The sequence below is a fragment of the Salvelinus alpinus genome, chromosome 2 (genome assembly GCF_045679555.1).
Source record: "Salvelinus alpinus chromosome 2, SLU_Salpinus.1, whole genome shotgun sequence".
NCBI lineage: Eukaryota > Metazoa > Chordata > Actinopteri > Salmoniformes > Salmonidae > Salvelinus > Salvelinus alpinus.
The window spans coordinates 21,474,787-21,497,906 of NC_092087.1; the positions used below are offsets into that span (position 1 = coordinate 21,474,787).

General features: G+C 41.0%; 1 protein-coding gene across 12 annotated transcripts in view; it reads left to right on the forward strand.

Annotated features, from left to right (window-relative positions):
* Nucleotides 1–23,120, forward strand: part of LOC139556293 (inositol 1,4,5-trisphosphate-gated calcium channel ITPR1-like) — a 161,483-nt gene that overhangs the window by 79,563 nt on the left and 58,800 nt on the right. For 8 of the 12 annotated variants that reach the window (XM_071370089.1, XM_071370124.1, XM_071370110.1 and 5 more), the window contains 9 exons: nt 611–800; nt 1,097–1,362; nt 6,960–7,160; nt 7,530–7,640; nt 10,078–10,173; nt 10,282–10,419; nt 10,975–11,073; nt 11,602–11,836; nt 21,459–21,581. In XM_071370089.1, the coding sequence (XP_071226190.1) occupies nt 611–800; nt 1,097–1,362; nt 6,960–7,160; nt 7,530–7,640; nt 10,078–10,173; nt 10,282–10,419; nt 10,975–11,073; nt 11,602–11,836; nt 21,459–21,581 (1,459 nt within the window). The remainder of the gene's footprint in view (nt 1–610; nt 801–1,096; nt 1,363–6,959; nt 7,161–7,529; nt 7,641–10,077; nt 10,174–10,281; nt 10,420–10,974; nt 11,074–11,601; nt 11,837–21,458; nt 21,582–23,120) is intronic. The other 4 variants (XM_071370118.1, XM_071370172.1, XM_071370181.1 and 1 more) reach the window with 2 other exon arrangements.

A 23,120-nucleotide genomic window follows, 5' to 3' on the forward strand; every position in this document is an offset into this window, starting at 1 on the left:
GATGCTGAATGTGCTGAGTTGACACACTTCCTGTGAATGTTGTGTACCTGGCTGGGATTGTTGTGTACTTGGCTGGGATTGCTGTGTACCTGGCTGGGATTTCTGTGTACCTGGCTGGGATTGCTGTGTACCTGGCTGGGGTTGCTGTGTACCTGGATATGATTGCTGTGTACCTGGCTGTGATTGCTGTGTACCTGGCTATGTTCTCTGTGTGAATGTATGTACAGTGCAGCCTGCCCTGCACAGTACCAGTAGAGTTGTGCCCCTGGGGCAGAGAACAGATGGTATGATTTCAGGTGAGCACAAGGAGGGTTATGTAACAGAGCTGCAGAGAGAGAGCCTCTGGCTGCATAACAGACAGGCAGGCAGGCAGGCAGGCAGGCAGGCGGACGAGATGTGGTCAAACGGAACAACAGATATGCTAGACCTTTAAGCTGTTTACCTTGTATTTGTTAAATGGGAAATGTGTATATGTAGATCATCTGACAACATAATCATAATACGTCACTATGAAAACCTCTAGCTACCAATTCCCTTATTAACACAGAGTTAACTGAAACAAAACCTCTTAAATCTGCAACATTGACTTGTTCTTCTTGCCCAATTCCAGAAATCCTTCTTCATGCGTCTGACAGGGGAAAACAAGTCAGAGATGTTCTTCAAGGTGTTCTATGAGAGGATGAAGCTGGCCCAGCAGGAGATCAAGGCCACTGTGACTGTCAACACCAGCGACCTGGGCAGCAAGAAGAAGGACGAGGAGCCCCCAGACAAGGACACGCCCACCGCTAAAGGAAAGAAAGGTCAGGGGTCAGGGTAGCAGGGCTGATGTGAACAGCATCCTGGTCCTGTCAGGTGGGACAGTTAATACAGTAAATTTACTACACTCGGAAGATGGCAGAAATCATAAATCAGTCATTAACAAATTCTTAGTTGTTTGATACTGCAGTGCAAGCTGGGGCCAGATGATGAAGTTCAAGGTCTGTGACAGCTCCAGCTCTGCTCCTGTGTACACTGTACAGTGAGACTCTCCTCTATGTTACTCTGGTGTCCCCTTCGTTGTGAGTGTCTCTTATTCCTCATGTTCTTCTTTTACCAGGGAAGGTGGTGGCTACGGTGGCGGTTGCTGCGGTGACGGAGGAGGTCAAGGAGCAGCTGGTGGAAGCGTCCACGGTCACTAAGAAGGCGTTCACCACGTACCGCCGTGAGGCCGAGGCCGAGGAGCACCTGACCGCCGCCGAGTGTCAGGGCCCCGCCAGCACGCCTGATGACCAAGAGGGGGAGATGAGTGTCATCATTACCATCATGCAGCCCATACTGCGCCTCATGCAGCTGCTGTGTGAGAACCACAACAGGGAGTTGCAGGTTGGTCAGCCACACCACCAGGGGGCACTACTGTGGTTTACGATACACCAGTTAGTTATAAAGGGGGGCTGCAGTGGTTGCTCAGGCCCTATGGCACACTTACAGTTTCAGTATTGGTACATTTCCATCACCAGATCGTTATAGAGAAATGAAACCAGATGGTGAAAATAGACATTATTTGTTGGAACAACGTGATGCAACTGTTTCCGTATCTATCTGATAGTGTTTGGTCTGGTTTCACTACGAGGACAAGTGTGGTTGTGTTTTTAAATGGGGAGGTTCAATATCTCAGACAGACATTGAACTTCCCCCACTAACATACTCTTACTCCACATCATTGACAGATAGCTGGATGCTGAATCACCATGGCTCATCATCAGTTTTGTGCACTGTATTTGGCCTCTTTGGATTGATCCTGAGGCAAACACAGCGGGCTAAGTTAATCATGGTTTAATCTCATTGACATGTTTAGACACGAGTTAAAGATGCGTCTCATCCCTAAATAATCCAGCCATTGATTTAAACTTGAATAAAATTATATTTGATTCGTCACATGCTTCGTAAACAACCAGTGGCGTGTATTCATTTTCATTATTAAAAAAAAAATATATATATATATTTAGTCTCTCTTTTTTTCATAATTTTACTTTAATTCTTAAGAGGCTGAATGTATCTCACAGGAGAAAGCATCTGAGCGAGCGAAACAGCACTCCTCTGTCTCTACGTGTAGACTATCTTTATGATGCTGTCTGGTCCAGATGATTATGATATTGTTCCTGGATGTAGCATTGAAGGCAAGGGAAGCCAGCGAGCATTTGTCCTCCCTTGATAAAAAAAGTATTAAAAATTTGCCAATCACTGTTGACCTAAATTGAGTAAGCTCAACTGTGAATGGTCCTGGCACACCAACAATAAGTGTCAAGGGAAGCCAGCTTTGAATTTGGCGTCACTCCTATCAAATCCCATTGAGAGCATACGTAATTGACAGAAAAATGTGAATTGTTGCATCTAGTTGTGTTGTGGTCCTCCGGTGGCTAGCTAGCTAGCTAAAACTGTCCCTTTCCTAAATTAGCCATCGATGGAAATAGGGATTTGGACTTGTGGTTTTACTTAATTCTACTCACTGGGCAATGATTATAACAGTGATTCTGATCCAACGATGAATTCATATATTGTTGTGCCCTGGCCTGAGAGTTTGGAAGTTCAATATGTAGCTAAATGTAGAAAGCTAATGTTAACTAGCTAACGTTGCCCATGAATGGAAGTTAGGCTTTCGAGCAAGCATTTTAGCCAGGTACAACAAAAAATAAAAGCGTGTATGACAGAGTGATAAACTGTTTTGTCAACATGAAAGAGATGGCATTGGCATTTCTCTACAAGTAGGGTGAGTCAACATGTTTTTCTACTTGCACGAACAAGCATGCACACACAGAAATCAGAACCATGGATAGCCACGTCATATTTAGCTTATGTTGATTGGACTAAATCATTTTTTAAACATGTCTTACTGTATTAGACTAAGCAGAGGTGATTTGATGATGTTGAAGATGAAATGGTGCTGGAAGCTCCTGTTTTCTTTGAGACTTGCAGTAACTCTTTGTGGTTATAAATCAATAGTTGTCTATTGGTCCGAAAATGTTGGAAACATTAACTTGCTTGACCATGCTGTAGGTCATGTAACTGGCTGTTACTGTACATGCAATATGCTTTGTGGACTTCACTGGACAGAGGTTGCTATCCGGTTTTGTGATAAAACAAAGGTGTGGTTGAATTTATGTCTTCTTATTGTCTGAGCCTGTATATATCCCGGTCGCAAGGCATATTAATGAACAGGTTATAGAGCAAACAACGTAATTATCACAACACAGGTTGTAATATGGGGGGGGGGGGGCTTGGCTTGGCTTCCCCAGTGATTTTACCCATGCACTGCTACTGTAAACAACAGGTGTCGACTAACAGTGAAATGCTTACTTACGGGCCCTTCCCAACCGTGAAGAGTGAAAAAAAAACTAAAACACATAATAATAAAAGTAATTATAAATACACATTGAGTAATGATAACTTGGCTATATACACAGGCTACCAGTACCGAATCGATGTACGAGGTAATTGAGGTGGATATGATAATAAATAGTAGCAGCAGCATGTGATGAGACAAAGCTAGTGCAAAAAGGCTCAATGCAGATAGTCCGGGTAGCTACAGTTGAAGTCGGAAGTTTACATACAGTACACCTTAGCCAAATACATTTAAACTCAGTTTTTCACAATTCCTGACATTTAATCCTGGTAAAAATTCCCTGTCTTATGTCAGTTAGAATCACCACTTCATTTTACGAAGGTGAAATGTCAGAATAATAGTAGAAAGAATTATGTATTTCAGCTTTTATTTCTTTAATCACATTCCCAGTGGGTCAGAAGTTTAAGTTCAATTAGTATTTGGTAACATTGCCTTTAAATTGTTTAACTTGTGTCAAACGTTTCAGGTAGCCTTCCACAAGCTTCCCACTATAAATTGGATGAATTTTGGCTCATTCTTCCTGACAGAGCTGGTGTAACTGAGTCAGGTTTGTAGGCCTCCTTGGTCGCACACACTTTTTCAGTTCTGCCCACAAGTTTTCTATGGGATTGAAGTCAGGGCTTTGTGATGGCCACTCCAATACCTTGACTTTGTTGTCCTTAAGCCATTTTGCCACAACTTTGGAAGTATGCTTGGGGTCATTGTTAATTTGGAAGACCCATTTGCGACCAAGCTTTAACTTCCTGACTGATGTCTTGAGATGTTGCTTCAATATATCCACATAATTTTCCATCCTCATGATGCCATCTATTTTGTGAAGTGCACCAGTCCCTCCTGCAGCAATGCACCCCCACAACATGCTGCCACCCCCGTGCTTCATGGTTGGGATGGTGTTCTTCGGCTTGCAAGCCTCCCCCTTTTTCCTCCAACCATAACGATTGTCATTTTAGCCAAATAGTTATATTTTTGTTTCATCAGAACAGAGGACATTTCTCCAAAAAGTACGATCTTTTTCCCCATGCGCAGTTGCAAACCGTAGTCTGGCTTTTTTATGGCGGTTTTGGAGCAGTGCCTTCTTCCTTGCTGAGTGGCCTTTCAGGTTATGTCGAATATAGTACTCATTTTACTGTGACTATAGATACTTTTGTACCTGTTTCCTCCAGCATCTTCACATGTTCCTTTGCAGTTATTCTGGGATTGATTTGGAATTTTCGCACCAAAGTACGTTCATCTCTAGGAGACAGAACGCGTCTCCTTCCTGAGCGTTATGACGGCTGCGTGGTTCCGTGGTGTTTATACTTGCATACTGTCATGACGCTTTCCCCCCTTTTCCCTCTCCCTACTATAACTGATGTGACATAAGAAAACCCCTTGGTTAACATAGAGATTCTGGGAACATCAGAAGTGGGGGGAAATGAACTATATGGTAATCCGACCAACTGAACATATGCGGTGGTACTTAAGGTATATTATGTCAGTTCGGTTGCCCTCTGACACATTCTCATCAATGATAGAATGACATAAACTCTACTGTGGAAAGTGTAAACGTCAGAGGTATCGGATTCACATGGAATTGTTTTTTAATTCAAATGTTTGAATATGAAATTATTTGTGAAGAGATTAAATGTAATTTTAGCTTCCAAATGAGAGATTTGGATTTTCATAATTTTGGGCTTCTGCTCAACTTGGGGCCCGCCCCTGTGAAGAGACATGGGTTATAAACTTTTCAGACACACCCCTCTCCCTCCACTATAAAAGCCATTGACAAAAATATAACTTCCTGTTCCGGGTACATTTAGGATGACGATCCGATGTCAGAATGGTTCAGATAATAACTACAGAACTAAGCCAACATCAGCATGGACTTTGGTTGTAAATGGTATGAACTTTGAACTCGTATTCACTACAGAAGTGATACCCCCTAGCCGTTGAGTTAGCAACAGCTGCTACAAACGTAGGTTAGGAAGGACAGTCAGAGTATCCCGTCTACTACCCACGACGTTACTCCAACGTATCCAGTGACCACCAGAGACATTCTTCAAAGGACAGAGGACTCGGGTTGGCGATACGGTCTTCCATCTACCACCAACCTACTGAAGCGCAGCTCAGAGTAAATATTTATTGCATTTTCCTTTTTCAAATGGGCGGTAATATAGAATGCATAAGATACTGTATTTACGATGGTACAGCTTCGCCTATGTTCCAGTCTCCCGCTCTTTCACTAAAATCCCGCCCCTTTTCTTTGTGTAACAAGCTGTCATATCTATTCTGCCCGCTAGGGACGTTTTCCGTTATGACGGCACTTTGTGATCAAGTTATGATTTAATTGTGTATGTGTGTTTCTGTGTGATTAGTTAGGTATTTAGTAAATAAATAATTAAACCCAATTTTGTATTGCTGATTCAACTTGTTAGCCAGGATTCTTGCAGATAACCAAGGATTTACCACTTTCAGATGAGACTGAATAAAATGACGATTAATGTGACTGCTATGGATGTAAAATATTACTAAATCTTTAAGAGTTTATTCGAAAGATAACAGCTCTATAAATATTATTTCGTGGTGTCCCTCTCTAGTTAATTAACATTTACATGATTAGTTCAATCAGGTAATATTAATTACGGAGAAATTATTTTATAGAATAGCATGTCATAGCAATTAATCTGGCATAGTCAAAGACACGACAATACTATTGTTTGTACAGATGAACGTGGTACCTTCAGGCGTTTGGAAATTGGGCTCCCAAGGATGAACCAGACTTGTGGAGGTCTACAATTTTTTTTCTGAGGTCTTTGCTGATTTATTTTGATTTTCCCATGATGTCAAGCAAAGAGACACTGAGTTTGAAGCTAGGCCTTGATATACATCCCAGATACACCTCCTGGGAGGACTCAAATTATGTCAATTAGCCTATAAGAAGCTTCTAAAGCCACGACATCAGTTTTTTGAATTTTCCAAGCTGTTTAAAGGCACAGTCAACTTAGTGTATGTAAATTTCTGACCCACTGAAATTGTGATACGGTGAATTATAAGTTAAATAATCTGTCTGTAAACAATTGTTGGTAAAATTACTTGTGCCATGCACAAAATAGATGTCCTAACCGACTTGCCAAAACTACAGTTTGTTAACAAGAAATGTGTTGAGGGGTTGAAAAACGAGTTCAAATGACTCCAACCTAAGTGTATGTAAACTTACGACTTCAACTATATTTCGTTAACTATTTATCTAACTATTTAGCAGTCTTATGGCTTTGGGGTAGAAGCTGTTCAGGGTCCTGTTGGTTCCAGACTTGTTGCATTGGTCCTGGATGGCAGGGAGCTCGGCTCTGCTGATGTACTGGGCCTTACGCAAATGCACCGCCTCTTAGGCAGAGGGCGTCTATAACAGGCAGCCTTTTTAACATTAATAATTTATATTTTCTGATAATATTATACTCAAAGCCAGTACTTTTGTAGTTTTTCAGTGGAATAACCCCATTTGTTCATAGAGGGATCTAAGGTTATTGTTCATAATGTTTAGAGTGAATGTATGAATTAGTGTGTCTTTAATTCGTAAGTTGTGTGTCTCTTTCTGCTCCAGAACTTCCTTAGGTGTCAGAACAACAAGAACAACTATAACCTGGTGTGTGAGACGCTGCAGTTCCTGGACTGTATCTGTGGCAGCACCACGGGAGGCCTGGGGTTGCTGGGACTCTACATCAATGAGAAGAATGTAGGCCTCATCAACCAGACAGTAGAGAGCCTCACAGAGTACTGCCAGGGACCCTGCCATGAGAACCAGGTGGGCACACACACTCACACCTCCTGCTACCTAGATCAAAAGCTTTGTTTTTTATGTGTGGATGGAGTATCATGAAACGTTGTAGTCAAATGACCCAGTGTTTGCGTATAACTGCTGTCTCCATTTCAGTAATTGCAGGGTTGGTCTTATTTGGCAGTGCTTTAATTAAGCTTTTAAATTCTCTTTACAAGCCCAGATAAGTCCCAGTACACAGCTCCATACAAAAAAATGTGTCCCTTGCATGGCTTTTTCTTGCAGGATCATGTCAGACTAAACAAAGGCCTTTGTAATATTGTTTTCCGATTCATCTGGAGATATTTTGACTCAATCATAAACACAACGTCAAAAAGTTTCCTGTTTCTCTGTCAGAACTGCATCGCCACTCATGAATGCAACGGTATCGACATCATCATCGCTTTGATCCTCAATGACATCAACCCCCTGGGCAAGAAGAGGATGGACCTGGTGCTGGAGCTCAAGGTTGCACCCTGTTTGTTTTCCTTTATTATCCATTTGACATATTTCTTTGTTCTGTCTTGGTTTAATGCATTTTTTAACCAACAGCACTCATGACAACCTGAATGTTATTCATCCTCCTGATGTTCTGTATCCCTTGTAGGGTTGCAAAGGGTCTGAAACTTTTTCAGGAAATTTTCCATGGGAAGTTAAGCCCGGGAATTTTGTTTAAATTCATCAAAAGAGTTAGCTTATAACAGTGAACCTTTTTTGTTGGATACACATAAGGTGATTCTAGGTCTTGTGGCATATTTTGGTTAAACTATCCCCAATTCTATGGAATTGCAACCCTCTGCAAGGCACAGTGCATTCTTCCATCACTTGTGGAGTGCACTCTTCCATCACATGTACAGCTGATTCTCAAGATCTTGCACACTGATGAGATGCTATTGAGGCCACACTACTACACTGTCTGAGCCAAGGACTACATGCTTTCTGGTATGTTTTGATTACAATACTGGGTGGGGTGAATATATTTTATATGACATACAGAATTTTTTTGTTAACAAGTAAATAGTAGCCTACAGTAAAGTGTGTTTAAATAATTTCTAACTTGTTAACAATTTCTGCTAGTTAGTTTTTGCTACCATGTGGGTTTTAGCTTGCTTGAGTGTTAATTCACCTGTTTCCATACATGTTTAATTATAAAATATTTATCTTACAAATGAGTTGTTAATCTAACTGCTTAACTATTTATCTGTACATGGAATTATATTTGTTGTTTTCTTACTCATTTTTAAAATAATCTTTACAGGAAAATGCCACGGGCACTATCTGATGTGTCGAGACATTTCACTGCAGCTAATGTAGAAGGAAAAGCTGTGTACATTTGCAAATACTGTGCCAAATCATATGTGAAGAATGCAACAAAGATGCAGAATCATCTGGCCAAGTGCTTAATGTTCCCTCAGCACTCACAACTAGCAACCTCTGACAAAAGTCCCTCTACTTCTATTCGAGGTGAAAATTATGAATCAGACACCTTATCGATAGCAACAGCTCATGGTCCTCCTGGAATCAGACGTTTTTTGAATCAATGAAGGAACGTAGTCACAGATGCTGATGAATGTCTTGCTCGAGCTGTGGAAGCAAATGGTTCACCTCTGATGCTCACAGGCAATGTGTATTGGAAGAGATTTCTGAATGTTCTTCATCCATTATACACCCCTCCAACCAGACATGCTTTATCTACTAATTTGCTGGAATTTAACAGAGTTCAAGTGAAGGTCAAGCTTCAACAGTGAAGAGGCGACACCGGGATGCTGGCCTTCTAGGCAAAGGTCCTCTGTCCAGTGGCTGTGTTCTTTTGCCCATCTTAATCTTTTCTTTTTATTGGGCAGTCTGAGATATGGCTTTTTCTTTGCAACTCTGTCTAGAAGGCCAGCATCCCGGAGTCGCCTCTTCACTGTTGACATTGAGACTGGTGTTTTGCGGGTACTATTTAATGAAGCTGCCAGTTGAGGACTTGTGAGGCATCGGTTTCTCAAACTAGACACTCTAATGTACTTGTCTTCTTGCTCAGTTGTGCACCGGGGCCTCCCACTCCTCTTTCTATTCTGGTTAGAGCCAGTTTGTGCTGTTCTGTGAAGGGAGAAGTACACAGCGTTGTACAAGATCTTCAGTTTCTTGGCAATTTCTCGCATGGAATCGCCTTAATTTCTCAGAACAAGAATAGACTGACGAGTTTCAGAAGAAAGTCTTTGTTTCTGGACATTTTGAGCCTGTAATCGAACCCACAAATGCTGATGCTCCAGATACTCAACTAGTCTAAAGAAGGCCAGTTTTATTGCTTTTTTAATTAGTATAACAGTTTTCAGCTGTGCTAACATAATTGCAAAAGGGTTTTCGAATGATCAATTAGCCTTTTAAAATGATCAACTTTAACAACGTCTACACTGTATTTCTGATCAATTTGATGTTATTTTAATGTACAACATTTTTGCTTTTCTTTCAAAAACAAGGACATTTCTAAGTGACACCAAACTTTTGAACGGTGGTGTATGATGAAAACGTTTTTGGGAGATGCGATGGATCATTAGGGATCATTCAATATTCCCTTTTGTTTTTCAGTAAAATCATGTGAAGAGTCAACTAAAGTTACATTCGTAACTACATTTATTTAAAAAATTCTATTGGAAGAATTTAATCATTTGCAATTATGTCTACTTATGATAAGGTAAAATGTTTCTGTTTCTGTCTCCATATGATATGGTAAATATATCCAATGCAAAAAAACATCTACATTTAAATGGTATGAATATTAATTTACATATATTTCCGTTAATTCCCGTATATTCCTGTTAATTCCCATATATTCCCGTTAATTCCCACAGAAAGTTTCCACCTCTGAATATTCCCCAGGATGTGCAACCCTAATCCCTTGCCCCTCTCTCTGTTCCAGAATAACGCCTCCAAGCTCCTCTTGGCCATCATGGAGAGTCGCCACGACAGTGAGAATGCAGAGAGGATACTGTACAACATGAGGCCTAAAGAACTGGTGAGTGCTATGTATTGGTAGTCAGATATACCTGCAGCACGGCATGGCACAGAGGACATTTTTAAGGGGAAGTTATCTGACGGTCTGGTTTGTGACGTTCATATGCAGGTGGAGGTGATAAAGAAGGCCTACATGCAGGGGGAGGTTGAGCCGGAGGAGCCTGCTGAGGAAGATGAAGATGGTGAGGAAGAGCATGCTGCCTCTCCACGAAACGTGGGCCACAACATCTACATCCTGGCTCATCAGGTACTGTAGACCGCTGACTGACTGCATGCAACTTTACACCTCCTGTAACAGCTCCTATACAACCTATAAACGTATTACATCAGAGCTCTTCCACTCTAACCCCCTTTAGGCCCAATTCAGCTCTATTCTATTAGTCTATTCAAGTAGTTATGTGGGTGAACAACACAGACAGTTCAGTTATGTAAATAGAAATGTTGATCCCAAGGCATGATGCCCAGCATGTTAGTGTGTGAAAACTGAACACACATATTGTACACATACAGTGGCATGTACTGTCAGATGCATCTGGTGTTGCAGTGATCTGGTGTCAGTGTCAGTTCCCTGTCCCCACAGGCAGCTAGAGGAACTTCCAGAACACACCTACTGTAACATGTTTCATGCCGCCTATCAGATACAATGAGGAAAAATAGACCCCAAAAAATGAAGTTGGTGACTTAGAAGACGCTGATTGTAAATTTTGACCAATGACAGTACAATAAAAATTCATATGTATAATGTGATACATCACCTGATGGCATTGGTGCATTCATGCAATGCATTGGTGCGTTCATCCAGTTGGCCCGCCACAACAAGGAGCTGCAGGCCATGTTGAAGACCTATGGGGAGGGGGATGATGCCCTGGAGTTCTATGCCAAGCACACAGCTCAAATTGAGGTCAGTCATTTTATCCATCTGTTTTCACCATGTAGTTTTCTGTTTTATTACCCCTGTATTAACTTTGGTTGATTGCAACATGTATTTTGGCAATATGTTTTGACTTTTTATTATCCGAGGCATGTGACAGTCATATTGTCTTTCTTTGCCTGCTGTCAGTATTTTGTATTTTGTTAGCGTATGAAAATTACAAGCATCCTTGGCATGTTTGCATGTGTTCTACTGTGAGCTCAGGAAAGGGAAAGAATGCTGTCAAGGAAGAGCTTATCAAATGAGTGTTCAAGGTGTTGTGCAGTGCTTTTATACACACAAACAATCACCTTCTTTACTCCTCTTCACTTGTATAACAGTCTATTATAGCCAGATCATGTCTTAGCCAGTTTTCCAAGATGAAGAATAGGGACCAACATGCCACTATCAAACCATAAAGTTTGGGGCCTACCCAGTCCAGGGCCTAGAGTTGCCCGTCCTCCCCCTGAGAGAGAGGGTCTGTGATGGGCAGCACTGGCTGCATGTGGTTGTGCCCAGATTGTGCGGCTGGATCGCACCATGGAGCAGATAGTCTTCCCCGTGCCCAACATCTGTGAGTTCCTCACCAACGAGTCCAAGCTGCGGGTGTACTACACCACGGAGCGTGACGAGCAGGGCAGCAAGATCAATGACTTCTTCCTGCGCTCCGAGGACCTCTTCAACGAGATGAACTGGCAGAAGAAGCTGCGAGGTACTCAAGAGCCAACCACTGGTAACGCAAACACGGTTCCCTGTGCGTATCTCTCCCTACCTCTCTATACTAGGTACCTGCTTTACATGCCCTCACCCCTCCCTGACCCCTCAGGGCCCCTCAGGAGACTCCCCAGGCTGGGTCAGGTCCTCCATGTATGGGCCAGATACCCACCCTGAACCCTGGAGGAGAGAGGGCATGTAAAGGTTATATGTTAAGTTAAAGTACATAACATAAGGTGGATAAATGTTAAGATATTTACAATGTAAGGTTGCAGGGCTCCAGACTAACATCCCCCTGGTGTCACTGGTCCCACTAACTTTTTCAATTGGTGGCACTAGCCCATGATTTGGTGGCACCCAAAAACACATTTCTGCAGCGACCCACAATAGAATACATTTGAATCATAATCTTATACAGTATCTTATATCATCTCATTATAAAGTCATTCACAATGCTTTATTAAAAACTGTAATAGATTACTGAGATGGTATTTCATCTAAATTGTTACATCTATCCTCCCTTTAAAAAAAGAAAGTATGATAATTCTTCCATGGGGAGAGAAATATTTACTCTATTATAGCTTATCTCATGCTATTTTATACATTTTGCCAATGAGGCTGATATTTTTTTGCTGTTTTAAAGTTAAGGGATTCTTGAAAGACGTGACAAACAACTTTTTTCCACTAATATTTGTCTTAATATTAAAAAAATTTGATATATATATTTTGATACAACAAAATATCAGCTATCACAAATCAAATCAAATTGTATTGGTCACATACACATATTTGGCATGTAAAGGAACAACCTTTTAATAAAAATAAAAAAATATCAGAAAATGCAACTAACTGAATTTATGTCTCCGTCAGACACCATAAAAAGCATTTAATTTTTAATATGATTGTCCAACAAGTGTTTAATGGCCTTGATTGTTTCATTCTAACATTAGATTATTTAAATATGTAATACAAATCTCCAAACTTATTTTTATTTTGTTTTATAGCACTATTAAACGGTCCAGGGCTAATTTCGTTAGCATTTTGGCATGTTTTTCTAGATTTAGAACATAAAACAACACTTATAAAGCAAACATTATCCCTTAGGTCTAGCACAGCTAATACATCAGTTGATTAAGCATACTGTATGTTGCTTGCAGAACAGTGATTTTAAATATTTTTTCAGAATATTAACAAAAAATTTACTCCATCAGTGAATGAGTTGACGAACCACTGACAGAGTTGACAACAGACACTCAAAACAGACATACAGTGCATGCAACTCAATATTAGGAAGGTGTTCTTAATGTTTTGTACACTTAGTGTATCTTGATTAGATAAGTATTCAACCCCCTGAGTAAATACATGTTAGAATCACCTTTGGCAGCGATTACAGCTGTGAGTCTTTCTCTGTCTAAGAGCTTTGCACACCTGGATTGTACAATATTTGACTATTATTCTTTAAAAAATGATTCATGCTCTGTCAAATTGGTTGTTGATAATTTCTAGACAACCAATTTCAAGTCTTGCCATAGATTTTCAAGTCGATTTTTAGTCAAACTAACTAAGCCACTCGGGAAGATTCAATGTTGTCTTGGTAAGCACCTTAAGAGGTCTTGTGTTTTAGGTTATTATCTTGCAGAAAGGTGCATTTGTCTCCCAGTGTCTGTTGGAAAGCAGATTGAACCAAGTTATGGGCTACCGAGTGGCCTTGTGTTTTAGGTTATTGTCTTGCAGAAAGGTGCATTTGTCTCCCAGTGTCTGTTGGAAGCAGATTGAACCAAGTTACGAGCTCCCGAGTGGCGCAGCGGTCTAAGGCAGAGCATCTCAGTGCTAGATTAGTCACTACAGACCCTGGTTTGATTCCAGGCTATATCACAACCGCCCGTGATTGGGAGTCCCATAGGGCGGCGCACAATTGACCCAGCGTCATCCGGGACAGGGTTTGGCCGGTGTAGGCCGTCATTGTAAATAAGAATTTGTTATTAACTGACTTGCCTGGTTAAATGAAGGTTAAATAAAAATATGCTCATTTTTCAGTTAATATCCATTATCAGTTTTTTTTCCTCTAGTATTTTGCCTGTGATTAGCTCATTTCCATTTTTTTATCCTAAAAATCTCCCTAATCCTTGCCGATAACAAGCATGCCAATAACATGAGGCAGCCACCACCATGCTTGAAAATATGAAGAGTGGTACTCAGTGACATGTTGGATTTTCCCCTAACATAACACTTTCTATTCAGGATGAAAGTTACATTTCTTTGCAGTTTTACTTCAGTGCAGTGGTCAACAACCGGTATTCCTAGTTGACCAAACATTTCTGTAAAAAACAAACAACCTTAAAGCATTGTTTCGCGCTGTTGGCGGTGGGAGCACTTGATTTTGCAGTCCTAGTGCCGGGAAGGCAACGTGTTCCCATTTTGAACCATTTCATGTGTCTGAAGGTAGAAACCCGCCTACCCAACAGGCCCAGAAAGCAAAACAAGTGCACTTGTAAGCCTACCACTGGCCAATCAGATAGCTCTGATCACTGTGTCTGCACCATTTCCTCATGCCATAGACTGTAAAAAAGAAGCCTCTAACACACAGCAAAGTTACTGTGAGATTTCAAAACTTTTTAACCCTTGACTGAAGAGAAAATTAACAAATACAGCAAAGAGCTGCTGTTGTTTATGAGTAAGTTCATGTTTAAGTTGTTATTCATCCCTGTCAACACTTTGTTCAAAAGTTTTATAAGCCATAAAAATTGCGTTCCCCCTGGTTACACTCACGCTACAACCAGCACTGCAGCTGCAATGAATGAGTATAGATAGCAAAGTGCTTTGATTATTAGCGGCTTGTGTCTTTTTTAATATCTTGGAATATTTAACTGTCTCTGGTCATAGGAATAACAACATGAATTGGTGCATAATGCAGAAATAATGCCGTTCGACTTAAGTTTCGCCACATGCTGGAAGACTGTCCCCTTTTCTCAGTGGAGGGAGGGAGAAAGGAGGGGACGGTGAGAGGCAGCCTCACCACTGCTCCCTCCCTCCCCTCCCCTCAGACTGACCATCAGATGCAAATGTATATGCTCACTCAACTGTGCCTCACAAGTAATACAACACATGGTCTATTACCAGTGTGATCATATACTGTGGCTAACATCTTGAAATATAATTTTTTTAAATGGTCTGAGAAGAACAACATTAGCAGGGCAATTCAAGCATAGCCAATATGCTGTGATAATGTATTGGGCCCATAGCTTACTGCACAAACCTCATTGCAACATAACTGTTTTTAATTGGTTAATGTTGCATAGGCAACGTTTTTTTAAGTCATGTTTTGAGCGGTAGATCTCGGCTTCTTGCACTCGGATCTTGCATTTTGACTCAAAGTGATCTTGATTCAGAAAAGGTTGGTGACCACTGCCTTAGTGACTTATTGAAAACATAATGCATGTTTTGGAATATTTGTAGTCTGTACAGGCGTCCTTCTTTTCACTCTGTCATTTATGTTAGTATTGTGGAGTAACTACAATGTCGTTGATCTCCCCTCAGTTTTCTCCTATCACTGCCAATAAACTCTGTTTTACAATCACCATTGACCTCATGGTGAAATCCCTGAGCAGTTTCCTTCCTTTCCGGCAACTGAGTTAGGAATGGCGCTTGTATCTTTACACACCGTCCAAACTGTAATTAATAACTGCACCATGCTCAAAGGGATATTCAATGTCCGTTTTATTATTTTTTTATTTTTTTACACCAATCTACCAATAGATGCCCTTCTTTGCGAACCATTGGATAAACTCCCTGGTCTTTGTGGTTGTATCTGTGCTTGAAATTCACTGCTCAATTGAGGAACTTTACAATTATCTGTATGTGTGGGATACAGAGATCATTTATAAATTATGTTAAACACGATTATTGCAAACAGATTGAGTCCTTGCAACTTATTATTTTACTCCTGACATTTTTGGGCTTGCCAAAACAAATGGGTTGAATACTTATTGACTCAAGACATTTCAGCATTTCGTTTTTAATTAATTTGTAAACATTTCTCAAAACATAATTCCACTTCGACATTATGGGGAATTGTGTGTAAATCAGTGACACAAAATCTAAATTGAATAAATTTTAAATTCAGTCTGTAACACAACACAACTTTCTGAAGGCACTGTATTTTTGTTTAATACAAACATTCGTAAAATATGGAACATTATTAATTTGAAAATCCCTTATAAAAACATAACCATTCTGTCAGATCTTTCAGCACTCTGATGGAGTTGACAAAATGCCATTTTTCTTCTTCTTTCAAGTGGTATACACAGTAGCAATTTTGTTTTCCATAGTTGATTTATTACTCTAAAACCAAATTAAATGTAATAGAATATTCATCTTGGTTCAAATATATCAGGCAGATAGAGTTGACAGGTTATGGTTGTAACCATGGTGAATCCAATATTGTTTGTTTAAATCTATCAAAAGTAGAGAACTTTCCAGAGCATGAGTGGTATTGTTTCGCTACATGTAATGAGGACATGAATAAGGGGTCCTTATGGTATAGCTGACCCTGACGGAGTTGACCAAATATCCGGACACATCTTTTAGGAATCACAGTTTTGAGAGAAATATTCTTTAAAGTTACAGAGGGCTATTGTAAGAAACTGCATAAGAGTGCTAGAGGCGTCACCACAGACCCTGGTTCGATTCCAGGCTGTACCACAACCGGCCGTGATTGGGAGTCCCACAGGGCGGCGCACAATTGGCCTGCCGTCGTCCGGGTTTGGCCGGGGTAGGCCGTCATTGTAAGTAAGAATTTGTTCTTAACTGACTTGCCTAGTTAAATAAAAAATACGTAAAATATTATTTTTCAGTTAATATCCATTTATTATCAGTAAAAAATATATTTAAACACTTTTTCCGCTATTTTGGGGGGGGATCCTTTGCTCATGACAAGGGGATTTCCAGGCATAGAGCCGACATAGAAATTAATAATATTGAAAGTATTTAGAAAATTCCCAAAACAAATCTTTCCCCTATAAAATTCCCCTAAATGTACATTTTAAGCTCAAATAATGCAACAAAATCATTTTTTTTGGTTTTACAACAAGGATTGTCCCAACTTTCAAGAATCTATGAGCTAATTTCCTGCTATTTTCCACTTTTCCATAAGGCTGAGAGAAAATTATGCAATTTCTTTCATGGCTTCAGATGTGTTCATATGCTATCCACAACCCCCCCAAAATGGGGGCTGCCCCACCTTGCGGGGGCTGTTGGGATATGTGCTACGCCAGTGACACACGCACAAATAATCACATGGGATATATTCTGATTGTTTACTTCACCGAGTACATGTGGTAAAGGAGGGAGAGTATAGATAGCTAGGCAAGAGGCTGAGCATCTCTGAGAATAGGGGATGATCCTCTCCCAGGGTGTAATGAGATTGGAGGTCAGTGTGAGTGGGTCTCTTCCAGAGAGAGTCAGTCCAGAATCCAGCAGACAGTCAGTACAGGAGCAGTCAATACTCCCTTCACACACAACTGCTGGCACGAGGCCCACAAGGGTTGAGGCAGGACAGACTGAGAGAGAGTAGGAAGTCCGCTGACATGAGCGATCTATAGGACTGCTCCCTGGTGGAGGACATGACCAGATTAGGCCTAACTACTGAAGAATGGGATCCAGACACCATTAGAATGACTGGGGGAGAGAGTGATTCAAGAGAGCTAGAGAGGAAAGGACTTTCTGAGGAGGTAGAGGATGAGGCGCTTTGAAAATTAGATGTCTCTCAGAATCTGTTAACAAACACTAAGCCTGTGACGGAAGATTCATTATCTGATGAAGCATTGTCCTACAATAGTAACTCATGGTGCAATTGTTGGAGCTCTCATCACCAAGTCTACCCAACCAACGTACCCCATGTTGCACATCTAGTAGGGCGTCTCCTTATTGACGCCTAGCACCTGATCCCTTCATCCCCCTTCAGGCTGCGGTCGCTGTATGACTGCACTCTTTGTTTCCTCAATGGGAGCGTGTTTCTGCCTGTCTGTCCCTCTGTGAGCCCTGTACTGCAAGAGGGGACTGTACTCTGACACACGTGGCGCACTTGTCTTATCTGAATGAATCAGCAGCACAGCGACTGAGAGAACATGTTGTTTCGTTGGTGCATGAGTGCGGTTGCTGTTGTTTATAAAAGTCCCCACCCTTTTAGTTCCTCTTTTCAAATGAAAAAGGTGTTGACTGTTGAGAATCCGAGTTGAAGTTCAAATCCCCAGGGTTGGACAGTACTGAACACACTCCAAAATCACCCAATAGGTGTAATGTACACCAAATAAGCATGCTAATTGGCTTTGCACCCTTTTGATGTTTAGGTGATGTTTTTGCTTTGCTGTTCAGTGTGTATTTGACCCTTGCAAATTACCCAACTGACCCTACTCTTACGCTATTTAATAAACTGACTGTGAACCCTAACCTGGACGTAAGTTTAATGCAGAATTAACCCTCAATTTGGATACATTTCTAAACACATTAAAATGAAAACACTGCTCTGAGGTGAAAAAGTATAAAGTTATGTATCTATTGTAACTATGTCGTACTATGTACTATTATCATCGAGCTTTGATTATTAGAATCAACTGTATAGTGTTAGGGCAAAAAACTAAATGTGCACCCATTGGGGTCCTCAGTACCGAGTTTGGGAAACACTGCCCTACTGTGTATCATGCTTCAGCTGGCACAAACAAGGCAAAAACTTCAGTCATTTCCTGCATCATTTGCAGGATAGTCACAAGACGTCCCACTGGGGTGTATTACTTGCTGCAAGGAAAAACTGATAAGTGAATCGCCCAATCACCCATGATGTTTGGGTACCAGTTAACAATAACCTTACTACAACTAACCAACTGATACAACATTTTCACTCCTTCCCCATTTCAAAATGAACATACTTGACATACAGTAACAGTCAAAAGTTTGGACACACCTACTCATTCCAGGGTTTTTCTTTATTTCTACTACTTTCTACATTGACGATAATAATAGTGAAAACTTCAAAACTATGAAATAACACATATGGAATTATGTAGTAACCAAAAAAGTGTTAAACAAATCAAAATATATTTTATATATTGTTCAAAGTAGCCACCCTTTGCCTTGATGACAGCTTTGCACACTCTTGGCATTCTCTCAACCAGCTTCATGAGGTAGTCACCTGGAATGCATTTAAATTAACAGCTGTGTCTTGTTAAAAATTAATTTGTGGAATGTCTTTCCTTCTTAATGCATTTGAGCCAATCAGTTGTGTTGTGATAAGGAAGGGGTGGTATACAGAAGATAGCCCTATTTGGTAAAAGTCCATATAAGTCCATATTATGGCAAGAACAGCTCAAATAAGCAAAGAGAAACGACAGTCCATCATTACTTTAAGACATGAAGGTCAGTCATTCCGGAAAATGTCAAGAACTTTGAAAGTTTCTTCAAGTGCAGTCGCAAAAACCATCAAGCGCAATGATGAAACTGGCGCTCATGAGGACCGCCGCAGGAAATGAAGACCCAGAGTTACCTCTGCTGCAGAGGATAAGTTAATTAGAGTTAACTACACCTCAGATTGCAGCCCAAACAAATGCTTCACAGAGTTCAAGTAACAGACACATCTTAACATCAACTGTTTAGAGGAGACTGCGCGAATCAGGCCTTCATGGTCGATTTGCTGCAAAGAAACCACCTCTAAAGGACACCAATAATAAGAAGACACTTGCTTGGACCAAGAAACATGAGCAATGGTCATCAGACTGGTGGAAATCTGTCCTTTGGTCTGATGAGTCAAAATTTGAGATTTTTGGTTCCAACTGCCATGTCTTTGTAAGACGCAGAGTAGGTGAACGGATTATCTCCACATGTGTGGTTCCCACCATGAAGCATGGAGGATGCATGGAGGAGTAGGTGTGATGGTGTGGGGGTGCTTTGCTGGTGACACTGTCTGTGATTTATTTAGAATTCAAAACAAACTTAACCAGCATGGCTACCACAATATTCTGCAGCGATATGCCATCCCATCTGGTGTGCGCTTAGTGGGACTATCATTTGTTTTACAACAGGACAATGACCCAAAACACACCTCCAGGCAGTGTAAGGGCTATTTGACCAAGAAGGAGAATGATGCAGTGCTGCATCAGATGACCTGGCCTCCACAATCACCCGACCTCAACCCAATTGAGATGGTTTGGGATGAGTTGGACCGCAGAGTGAAAGAAAAGCAGCCTACAAGTGCTCAGCATATGTGGCAACTCCTTCAAGACTGTTGGAAAAGCATTCCTCATGAAGCCGGTTGAGAGAATGCCAAGAGTGTGCAAAGCTGTCATCAAAGCAAAGGCTGGCTACTTTGAAGAATCTCAAATATAAAATATACACTACCGTTCAAACATTTGGGGTCACTTAGAAATGTCCTTGTTTTTGAAAGAAAAGCAATTTTTTTGTCCATTAAAATAACATCAAATTGATCAGACATACAGTGTAGACATTGTTAATGTTGTCAATGACTATTGTAGCTGGAAACGGCTGATTTTCTTTTCATGGAATATCAATCAATCAAATGTATTTATAAAGCCAGCTGATGTCAGCTGATCAGCTGATATCATCTGTCACAAAGTGCTGTACAGAAACCCAGCCTAAAACCCCAAACAGCAAGCAATGCAGGTGTAGAAGCACGGTGGCTAGGAAAAACTCCCTAGAAAGGCCGGAACCTAAGAAGAAACCAGGCTATGAGGGGTGGCCATTCCTCTTCTCGCTGTGCCGGGTGGAGATTTATCTACATAGGCGTACAGAAGCCCAATATCTACATAGGCGTACAAAGGCATGTTGTTAGCTAATCCAAGTTTATAATTTTAAAAGGCTAATTGATCATTAGAAAACCCTTTTGCAATTATGTTAGCACCGCTGACAACTTTTGTACTGATTAATGATACAATAAAACTGGCCTTCTTTAAACTAATTGAGTATCTGGAGCATCAGCATTTGTGGGTTCGATTACAGACTCAAAATGTGCAGATACAAAGGCTTTCTTCTGAAACTCATCAGTCTATTCTTGTTCTGAGAAAGGAAGGCTGTTTCATGCGAGACATTGCCAAGAAACATAAGATCTTGTACAACGCTGTGTACTACTCCCTTCACAGAACAGCGTAAACTGGCTCTAACCAGAATAGAAAGAGGAGTGGGAGGCCCCGGTGCACAACTGAGCAAGAGGACAAGTACATTAGTGTGTCTAGTTTGAGAAACAGATGCCTCACAAGTCCTCAACTGGCAGCTTCATTAAATAGTACCCGCAAAACACCAGTCTCAATGTCAACAGTGAAGAGGCGACTCTGGGATGCTGGCCTTCTAGGCAGAGTTGCAAAGAAAAAGCCATATCTCAGACTAGCCAATAAAAAGAAAAGATTAAGATGGAGAAAAGAACACAGACATTGGACAGAGGGACTCTGCCTAGAAGGCCGAATGTGTTTACATGTGCAATAGATACTGTATGCGTATTTGCATCTCCTTTGAATCCTGACTTAGTTTGGTGAGTGCAGCAGTATTGTGATGGTGGTGTAGTTGTAGTAGTGAATGCACTGTGTGGTTGTCTGGTGTAGAAGTGTTACTGTTGACTGTCTATTGACTGTGTGTGTTGGCACTCCTCGTCCCCTCTCCAGCCCAGCCCATTCTATACTGGTGCTCTCGCAACATGTCCTTCTGGAGCAGCATCTCCTTCAACCTGGCCGTACTCATGAACCTGCTGGTGGCCTTCTTCTACCCTCTGGAAGGAATCCGCAGAGGTCAGTGAGTTCTGTCCTCCACCTCCCCTTCCTCCTTTTCCTCCCCAACTGCCGTCTCTTAATCATCTGAGTAATTTGCAGTGTGTCTGTACCAATCAATGGCTGATCTCTGTATGTGTAATATCAAATCAATCACATTTTATTGGTCAGATACACGTGATTAGCAGATGTTATTGTGGGTGTAGCGAAATGCTTTTGCTTCTAGCTATGAGAGTGCAGTAATATCTAACAAGTAATATCTAACAAATTACACAACATATACCCAATACACACAAATCTAAGTAGGAATGAATTAAGACAATATACATATGGACGAGCGATGTCAGAGCGGAACGGACAAAGATACAGTATAATAGTATAGAAAAAACGGTATATACAGTTGAAGTCGGAAGTTTACATACACCTTGGCAAAATACATTTAAACTAAGTTTTTCACAATTCCTGATATTTAATCCGAGTAAAAATTCCCTGTTTTACGTCAGTTAGGATCACCACTTTATTTTAAGAATGTGAAATGTCAGAATAATAGTGGAGAGAATGATTTGTTTACTCTTTTATTTCTTTCATCACATTACCAGTGGGTCAGAATTTTACATACACTTAATTAGTATTTGCTAGCATTGCCTTTAAATTGTTTAGCTTGGGTCAAACGTTTTGGGTAGCCTTCCACAAGCTTCCCACAATAAGTTGGGTGAATTTTGACCCATTCCTCCTGACAGAGCTGGTGTAACTGAGTCAGGTTTGTAGACCTCCTTGCTCGCACACACTTTTTCAGTTCTGCCCACACATTTTCTATAGGATTGAGGTAAGGGCTTTGTGATGGCCACTTCAATACCTTGACTTTGTTGTCCTTAATCCATTTTGCCACAACTTTGGAAGTATGCTTGGGGTCATTGTCCATTTGGAAGACCCATTTGCGACCAAGCTTTAACTTCCTGACTGATGTCTTGAGATGTTGCTTCAATATATCCACATAATGTTCCACCCTCATGATGCCATCTATTTTGTGAAGTGCGCCAGTCCCTCCTGCAGCAAAGCACCCCCACAACATGATGCCTCCACCCCCGTGCTTCACGGTTGGGATAGTGTTCTTCGGTATGCAAGCCTCTACCTTTTTCCTCCAAACATAACGATGGTAATTATGGCCAAACAGTTCTATATTTGTTTCATCAGACCTGAGGATATTTCTCCAAAAAGTACGATCTTTGTCCCCATGTGCAGTTGCAAACCGTAGTCTGGCTTTTTTTATGGCGGTTTTGGAGCAGTGGCTTCTTCCTTGCTGAGTGGCCTTTCAGGTTATGTCGATATAGGACTCGTTTTACTGTGGATATAGATACTTTTGGTCATGTTTCCTCCAGCATCTTCACAAGGTCCTTTGCTGTTGTTCTGGGATTGATTTGCAATTTTCGACACCAAAGTACGTTCATCTAATGGAGACAGAACGCATCTCCTTCCTGAGCGGTATGACGGCTGCATGGTCCCATGGTGTTTATACTTGCGTACTATTGTTTGTACAGATGAACATGGCACCTTCTTTGC